The sequence below is a fragment of the Oreochromis aureus genome, linkage group 3 (genome assembly GCF_013358895.1).
Source record: "Oreochromis aureus strain Israel breed Guangdong linkage group 3, ZZ_aureus, whole genome shotgun sequence".
NCBI lineage: Eukaryota > Metazoa > Chordata > Actinopteri > Cichliformes > Cichlidae > Oreochromis > Oreochromis aureus.
Genome location: NC_052944.1, coordinates 121,604,633 through 121,614,084, shown reverse-complemented (window position 1 = coordinate 121,614,084; position 9,452 = coordinate 121,604,633). Strand labels below are relative to the sequence as shown.

Sequence of the window (9,452 nt, the reverse complement as noted above, 5' to 3'; positions counted from 1 at the left end):
AGCGGCCACTCCGGAGCCAAAATGGTGCTACATTGTTTACGTTTTGTGTGTAATGTGTTTTATTTTACCCTATCTATGGATATCGTCGCAACTGGTGTACGTACATACAACAGCCAGACACTTTTCAACTTAAATAACCCGGTTAACGAAATCCAGAAAGGGCTGCGGGAAACGCTGCGTGAACTCGGCTTGCTGCGCGTTGCCTGATGCCGGCGGCCGGAGGAGGGGACATCGGAAGCGTTGCGCGAGGAAGCGGAAGCGCGGCAAGCGGGCGGGAGTCTGTGCTAGGCTAAAAACAAACCCTAGCCGGCCGGCTCTCCCGTCCATCATCTTATCCAACGTCTGCTCCCTGGATAATAAACTGGATTACATCCGACTCCAGCAGGCTACACAGCGTGAGGTTAGAGACTGCTGTGTCTTTGTTTTCACGGAGACATAGCTCAGCGACAGAGTACCGGACGCCGCTATTCAGCTAAACGGGCTGGCCTCGTTTCGTGCCGACAAAAACGCAGCTCTGTGCGGTAAGACTCGCGGTGGCGGCTTGTATGTTTACATCAACGTGAAATGGTGCAAGAACTCTGTGCTAGTGCTAGTTACTGCTCATCGCTGGTGGAGTTTGTGACTGTTATATGCAGACCTTTTTATTTACCACGGGAATTCACCACTGTTTTCATTATCGGAGTGTACATTCCACCTAGCGCTAATGCTAAGGAAGTGCTAGGGGAACTGTATACAAAGATCAGTGAACTGCAAAACACACACCCGGATGGACTGTTCATTGTTGCTGGAGATTTCAACCTTGCAAATCTCAAGTCAGTGCTTCCTAGAGTCCATCAGTATGTGGACTTTGCAACAGGAGGGGAAAACATGCTGGATCTTGTTTATACAAACATCCCCGGCGCATATCGGGCAGAGCCCCGCCCCCACCTTGGCTACTAAGACCACATCTCTGTTATGCTAATTCCAGCATACAGACCACTCGTCAGGTGATCAAAACCGGTTCTGAAGCAGGTGAAAACCTGGCCAGCAGGAGCCACCTCTGCTCTTCAGGACTGTTTTGAGAGCACTGACTGAAACATGTTTAGGGAGGCTGCAACTTACGGCGACTTCACTGACTTGGAGGAGTACACGTCATCAGTGTCCAGCTACATCAACAAGTGCGCCGATGACGTCACTGCACCTCCAGCACCACCACACTGAGCACTGGGGCCCCACAAGGCTGTGTGCTCAGTCCTCTGCTATTCACACTGCTGACTCATGACTGTGTAGCAACACACAGTTCAAATCACATCATTAAGTTCGCTGATGACACGACCGTGCTGGGTCTCATTAGCAAGAACGACGAGTCAGCGTACAGAGAGGAAGTGCAGAGGCTAACGATCTGGTGTAAAGACAACAACCTGTCTCTGAATGTTGACAAGACAAAAGAGATGGTTGTTGACTTTAGGAGGACACGAGGCGACCATTCACCGCTGAGCATCAACGGCTCCTCTGTGGAGATCGTCGACAGCACCAAATTCCTGGGCGTCCACCTGGAGAAGGACCTCGGCTGGTCCCTCAACACCAGCTCCCTGCACAAGAAAGCCCAACAGCATCTCTTCTTTCTGAGAAGACTGAGAAAGGCCCAGCTTCCACCACCGATCCTGACCACCTTCTATAGAGGAACTATCGAGAGCATTCTGAGCGGCTGCATCACTGTCTGGTTTGGGAACTGTGCCATATCGGATTGCAAGACCCTACAGCGGATAGTGGGAACAGCAGAGAAGATCATCGGGGTCTCTTTCCCCTCTATTGAGGACATCTACACCACACGCTGCATTCGCAAAGCCACCAGCATTGTGGCTGATCAGACACACCCCTCTCACACACTCTTCACACTCCTGCCATCTGGAAAAAGGTACCGAAGCATTCGGGCACACACATCCAGACTGTGCAACAGCTTTTTTCCACAAGCCATCCGTCTCCTCAACAAAAAGGGACTGGACTGATAAACACACACACATGCGCGCACACATGCACGCGCGCACACACACACACACACACACACACACACACAAACACACAAACACTATCACTCAGCTTAACTCAACTACCCCAAAGCATTGAGACTGGACTGACTAATCAACACAAGCGCAAACACACTGACCTACACCACCAAACTATCGTACACACCAACCTGTAAATGCTCTTTTGCACAATATGATTACTGGATTTTTTTTTTTTGCACTAACTTCTTCCTAATTTTTGCTGCTACATTAATGAATGTTTACTGTTCCTGCACTACCTACCTACCAAGTTTTCCTTAGATAGTTAGATAGTTTTTGTTAATTTATGTTGTAATTTATGTTAGGTCAGTCTGTCTTGTCTCTGCTAGCCAGCTAACTAGGCCTCTTAGTTAGCTAGTTTAGTGTTTTCTGTTAATTTATGTTGTCAATTTATGTTGCATGTAGCATCTTGGTCCTGGAGGAACGTTGTTTCGTTTCACTGTGTACTAACTGTATATGGTTGAAGTGACAATAAAACCAACTTAACTTGACTTGACAAGATCCATCATTTATTATAATGTCCATGCTCATCATTGAGCAGCTTGAACTTTGATCAGATGAATCAGTGTGATTGATTCTAATCAAACAGTGATTGATTAGTGTGCAACACAGTAAATATTTACAGTGCATGAAACTTCCAATCTGACAGCAACACTGTCCACAGAGTCTCAGAGTTACAAAGATGGAGATCGTAGATTTTATTCTGAGCTGATGGTAAATCTGTGATGTCATTGCTGTCCCCATCCTGATACATTGATGACTGATTGGCTGTAAAAGTTTCATGTTTAGCAAACTAATGTTTAACTGTTGTTGGGAACGAAGTATTATTTTTTGTTATTTTTATTATTTTCATTTATTATTTTATTTTTATTAATTCTATTTTTATTATTTTGTTATTACTGCCATTACTGTTGCATCATAATCATGTAGCAAGCATATGTGTACAAGAAGTATTGATACAAGAGGTATTGATATTGCAGTCAAATGTTCAAACATATTGGTATCATATCAGCCTTTATTACAGGTCCAGTTATAACCACTTCAAACTGTTGAGTTGAATCTATAACCTGAAATGCTTTTGAATCTATAACCTTAAATGTTTATACAGACTGCAGGGTGAAAGAGTAACTCGGTGCCAAAAGAAGACAGGAAGTTATAGGTTTTTGAAGTTACATGCTTTTGCAGAAGTGAAACTGAAAGCAGACTCTGAATGCAAGTACTGTGAGTAGGATATGAAACTGTATTAAGCTTTTAGTAGAGGCTTTTGATTAAAACATTTATTCAGTAGATTACATATATAGTTCCAGTTAGGTTATTATATGTAAGGATGAGCCTCTGTTCTGGTGAAAGGTCAGAAGTGCAACGGGTGAGAGGTGAGAGCATTTAAGGGCGAGATACACATACAGACACATATAGTAAGAGAGGTCACGACACGTACGCAGTACACAGCACGCACGCTTTCAAGACGTGCACGCACACACCTATTAGATAGACTCATTTAGGTAAGAGTTTATAACTGCAAAGTTTGGGTGCGTACGTGGTAGTCTGTTCCAGGAAGTACACCAGATGTCCCAGAAGATAAGCGACAGCGAAGGCGGGCTGAGAGGAAGCACCTGGCTTCGACCCGAAGAAGATGTTCTGTTTTAAACTATGTTAAAAGTCATTGTGGTTTTGGAGTGACGTATGCTTTGTTTAAGTCTGCCTGGTAACAGGAAGACTGCCAACCCTATAAAACCTTTGTCTAATTATTGTAAGTTTAGTTCGACGCTGAAATCTGCACAGCGTTCGGACTCACACATGTGTATTCATTAAAATGCCGTCTAATTGCCCGGATCAGTGCTTATTTATGGATTCCTCCTCAACATTTTTGAACCTTAACACTGTGATTTCTACTTTTGTAACAAGGTAAACTTGTGCAGATTAAGTCTCTCCTCTGAGCTTTGACTTTTTGAACGAGGAAATGACTCAGAGTGTCAGGCAGCTGTAGATCAGTGTATAAGCTTAACCATTAACGAAATAGCAGCTAACAGATGTGTGCTCCTCACATCTGTATGAATCATGATCATGTGTTTGAGTGAATCTATGACTGAACAGTATTAGTGTTAAAAAGTAAGTGTAGTGAGGAAATAAATGAAAACAAAGTGTGATTAATGATGAAGAATGAGAAGATGCTATGTGAGGGCTGTGTGCAGGCGTAAAAGGTAGTAGGAGGACCCAAGGTGCAGACACTTGGAGGCAAAACTTGAACTCAAAACAGCTTTAATGCTGAACTCAAAAGGTAACAAAACTGAGACTTCCAGATAAACTCATACAGACAGACCACACAGCTAGATAAGGGTAGATCGCGACACGGACATAGAGAAACACAGGGCTTAAATACACAGAGGGAGCAATCAGGGAATGGGTAACAGGAGGGAAACACAGCTGGGGCAAATCAGGCCTAACGAGACAAGGGGAAGCGAAACCAGATACATTAACATCAGACAAGGACCTTCAAAATAAAACAGGAAACATGACACAGACTGAACTAAAGACAGACTCACACGCACGCATTGCAACAGAGGGAACAGAGACGTGGGACCAGGGCAGATATAGACACTGGCTGGACACAGGGATATAGCAACTAAGGATAACACAGAGACATAAACCAAAAGACAGAACTCTAACAAAGAGACCAAAGACTGGAAATGATAAATAATATAATAAACTCAAAACCTCTGGGTCAACGTCTAATAAACTTACATCTTTCGTTCTTAATAAAGATTGTGGAGCTGTGGTTTGTCAAAGATCAGCTGTAAATATCTGGCAGCAGCGCTGAAGTCCAACCCCTCCCATCAGAGAGAACTGGACCTGAGTTACAACAACCTGCAGGATTCAGGAGTGAAGCAGCTGTGTGGTTTTCTGGAGATTCCAGGATCTGGACTTGAAACTCTGAGGTCAGTCACCATGTTTTAGTTGTGCTGAGATGAAAGTTGTGCTGACACTAAACTGCAGACATAAGGCTGATATTATACTGATCCACACTGAGGATCGTCATGGTAAAGTCTGTTTCCTTCTTCTCTGGTTTAGTCCATTGACTGTAGCATAACAATGTTCATGTTTCAAACCTTCAAAGAAAAAGAAAATTCCTCCACTGGCTAATTCACAGTGAAAATGTAAAACTCTTCATTCCACCTTAAAGTTTTTCTGACACTGAAATCCAAACCAAAATGGCCTTTTGCTTTACAGATAGCAGTCCAACACAAAACATACACACATTATCCAAAAGCTGCATTAGATGGCTTACATGAATGAATGAGTGGACATAAGTGGACAGAGATCATCTGAAGCACTTTAACGGCTTTAAACCATTACATTTCTCTTTATTCTTTATGAACTCTGCAGGGTAATAAGATGGTGACCAATAGGTTTCTATTAAAGGTTGCAATTTGTATATTAAACAGTGCCAGTGCGTTGGCTCAGCAGGGATCAGCTTACAGTTATACTACAGCTACTGGATGTGATTAGCATGTCATAGCTATCTACCAAACTGCTAACTGGGGGATTTCAGGCCATCTATGGATCATTTTTGCTAACTGTTTATTCAGCTTAGGCTCACAGGGCTGCAGCCTGTGCCCTAGCTGCCATAGAGCAAGAGGCGTGGTCCACCTGCACAGGTGAGCAGTCCATCACAGGGCCAACAGAGAGAGACAGAGAAGCACTCTCTCACATCCACACCTACAGCCAATTTAGAAGCACCAATGAACCTAAGCAGCATTTCATTGGACTGTGGGAGAACATCCAATCTCCACAGCTGGCCCACCTGACCAACAAGGTTCAACCTACAATCTTTTTGCTTTAAGGCACTAGTGCTAACCACCTTTCCCAATTTCAGCCCAAATCCTGCATTTTCCTATTTCTGAATACAACCCAGCTACACTAACACTTTCTTCTCAGACACTGCCACCTAGTGGAGGAAGTCTTAGCTCCATTTGAAGCTTCAGATTACAGTTATTTCTTTTAAAAAGAGGTGGAGGTGGTGGGGCCACAGGACCATCATCACTGAGAGCCATAGGACACTTAACCTTTGTTTCGATATGCTGGGAACTTCCTGTTGTTCCAAGGAGGACTGGAAAATGTGTGAATATTTCCCAGTCAGTTCCTCACAGCACACTTCAATCATTTCCCTCCCACAGCATCAGGACCAGGATTTTATCTCTCTTTGATCCCACTAAGAGATTTACACACAAACACCTCATCAGTGTGACTCTCACAGCCTACCACGTCTTTCCTAAAATTACAAAGCTCTTCATTAAAATCAATAATATCAAAGCTGGAATCAAATGAATCATTGCATTCTTTATACAGATTGTGGAGCTGTGGTTTGTCAAAGATCAGCTGTGATTATCTGGCAGCAGTGCTGAAGTCCAACACCTCCCATCTGAGAGAACTGGACATGTTGGGAAACAAGTTGGAGAATTCAGATGTGAAGCAGCTGTGTGATCTTGAGGAGAGTTCAGACTGCAGACTGGAGACTCTGAGGTCAGTAGAGTGTTGGAGTGAGTGGGTGTTGCCGTCAGCAGTATTGTACTAAACAACGTCAGTATGAATCAAAGATCCAGTGTTTCCTGTATCTGCAGCTTGTCAGTGACGCTGTCAGAGGAGAATGGTGACAGGCTTCAGGATTGGACACAAACAATTCCTTTTTCTGGCTTATGGTCACCATAATAACGGCTGACACGCTCTGATAAAACGCTGTCAACAGCCAATCAGCTCTCTGAACAAAGCAGCACGCAGACCAATGGACATCTAATGTAGGTGGACAACAGCTGTTCACCTGCATCTAAAAGACAAAGGTCTTTCGAGGATGCCAATGTTCACATTTTGGACAGAGAAGACAGATGGTTTGAAAGAGGATTGAAAGAAGCCATCTACGTCCCATATGAACGGCCATCTTTGAACACAGGCGGTGGTTTACGACACCAACTGTCTGCCATCTATAATCCAGTTTTGAGATCCCTTCCCAGACGCCTTAACGCCCACTCACATCCTGGGCCGTTGGACCTCAGGAAATCACATGACAGGGTGGGGCTAAGTTTCACATTGAGCTCACCCAAAACCTTGGCTGATTGTGACCTACACCCGTTTTCACTCCTAGGCTCATGTGACTAGGTAGAGGATCAGTAGGGGATCCATTGTCCCTCTTGGGGGGGCACTCCCACAGGGCCTAAATCTGTGACTCTCCACCATTTGACCCTAGAACTGAAGAAGCTTCTCACATGAGAGGTGAAGTGTCTTCAAGCAACTTAAAGAAGTCCAGATGCTTTTCTTTCCAAGCTCCTTAGACTGCAATGACCTGGATGACTGAGAACTTTCACAGACTAAATGACTGCAGTCATTTCCAAGTTTAAAGATGTGAAGAACACAGTCTGTAGGTAATGAAGAATTTAATGAGAGCAGATGTTTGGATGGAATTCCTCCAGTTAACAGCTGGAACCCTTATATCTGGATTGTTGGGCTTGTTGTTGGGGTTTCTAAAGAGCTCAGAGTGGACAGACCAAGGTTCTTCTAATGGATTAAATTCCAAACTAAAACTAGGAGTGAAAAACATTTTCATGAAGTTCAATAAAAATCCAAAGATTAGAAAAAGTGAACCAACACTGAGTCCTAGTACAGTCCCAGCACTGAAGTCCCTGCTGCTCTTTATACTGGATGTGCTGCATCACTGACTGACAGCTGATGAAGAGTCTCGGGAAACACTCGTTTATCTCCTCTGCTCTTCCTTCTTCTCTCTGCAGGTGGTGGAGCTGATGGTAAACAGGACGGTGTGTGCTGAGAGAGGAGCAGCTGTGTCCTGATGATCCAGAGAGGTTGAAGCAGCAGCAGCTTGTGTGTAGAGACGCTCTGACTGGGCCATGTTACTGGGAGGTGGAGAGGAGAGCTTCATCCAGCAGTGACTGACAGAGGAATGAAGTGCAGATGACTGTCAGTGCTGCAGAGTGAACTGCTCTGAGAACAGCTCCACTGTCAGACACAATGTAGAGTCCAGCATCATCCCTGTGTGTCCCTCTGGATCTGACAGAGGATCATCAGTGGATCTGGACTGCTCTGCTGCTGCTCTGTCCTTCTACAGTCTCTGTCTGACTCTGGCTTCAGACCCTCCTGGATCAAACTCACCTGGAAAGGCTTTTAAACATCTCTGAATATATTTGAATACAGAATATATTACATATACAGTATACTGTAGCTGTATGAGTCAGATATTGCAGTTTGTTACTTGTAAATACAGTCTGAAAACATTTGGTGTTTAGAAACACTGTTTTCATTCTTCTGTTGGTTTTGCACATATTCACAGAACATTAATATTGATACCACCTGTCTCACCCATTTAATTTCTCTAGAGCAGACGATCAGGTAAAGTTATTCAGCACATAAAAAAATTGAAAATCTGCGCACAGGTGGACTTTTTCATGTTTTTATACATAATAATAAGACTCATGTGATCTGACCGCTGCTGTGGTTGCTGCTCATTTTCAATCATTTAGATAACAGAGACATCTAGTTGTTCAGAGGGAGAACTGGAGCAGGTAAAGCTGTTTTTTCACATGGAAAATGTTTTTTTTGTTATTATCTTTTAGGCGCATAAACAAATATGCCAAAGATGTATACAAATCAGATGCCTTAGAGTATCATATAGTTTCGGTGGTTTGTTTTACAAGTACAATAGTACTGGAAGCTGTTAACATCAAAGTCAATGATGAGAAGGACATGTAAGCCACCAGCTTTACTGAAGAGCTAATGCGGAATCCAGGACCAAAATGAGTCCCAGTATTTGATCCAGGATCTCAACCAGTTTGTTTTTAAGGTGGTCAAAGTCAACAGCTTTTAGCCATTTTTTTATATCTTGGATCTAATGTTTCCTTTTCATGTAGTGAGGTTTATTTATGCAGATAAAATTAACGTTTATTTGATTAATAGCTTCTGTTCATTTATCTGGAATGGCATTAGTCTGTGTTGGAATTATACATCTTGGTGAAGTTTCCATTTTTGTTCAATACATTCTCCTTAAAATTGATAAATCTGCTTGAAGCCCAGAGTTCATTCAGGCCTTGGATTGTTTTAGTTTCTTCTCCACGTTCAGCGACTGATTTAGTTTTTGGTCCTTTCCCAAATATCTGATTTCTTATTTAACAGGAATGTTGCAGAAATGTTTTTTTCTAGTTCATCACTTATGGTATTCAATTTGTTAAAAACATCACATGTGTTAAGATAAATAGGTAGCATCTCAGTGGCCATATATATAGTGAGAGAGAGAGAGAGAGAGAGACTGACTTTTCACACAACTTTATTTACACCGAATTAAAAAAAAGAAAGTAACACAAAAATGCTACCACATAATCATTAACATTCATTGTACACTAACCATTA

The 9,452-nt window shown here is 42.9% G+C and overlaps 1 protein-coding gene across 1 annotated transcript; it reads left to right on the top strand.

Moving 5' to 3' along the window:
* The first annotated feature begins 1,077 nt into the window (after nt 1-1,077).
* Nucleotides 1,078-7,868, top strand: LOC120435200 (ribonuclease inhibitor-like). The gene is made up of 5 exons (XM_039604293.1): nt 1,078-1,157; nt 1,334-1,573; nt 4,808-4,981; nt 6,393-6,566; nt 7,823-7,868. Exons 1-5 carry the CDS (start codon nt 1,078-1,080, stop codon nt 7,833-7,835), a joined length of 681 nt encoding a protein of 226 aa, XP_039460227.1. The 3' UTR covers nt 7,836-7,868.
* Nucleotides 7,869-9,452: the final 1,584 nt, after the last annotated feature.

What these genes read in the sequence shown, in the direction of transcription:
- LOC120435200 (XM_039604293.1), top strand. Translation starts at nt 1,078, where the DNA reads ATGTTTAGGGAGGCTGCAACTTACGGCGACTTCACTGACTTGGAGGAG. An exon ending in GTGTCCAGCTACATCAACAA is followed by an intron (nt 1,158 to 1,333) that starts GTGCGCCGATGA and finishes GGGTCTCATTAG; the next exon opens with CAAGAACGACGAGTCAGCGT. An exon ending in TCTGGACTTGAAACTCTGAG is followed by an intron (nt 4,982 to 6,392) that starts GTCAGTCACCAT and finishes TTCTTTATACAG; the next exon opens with ATTGTGGAGCTGTGGTTTGT.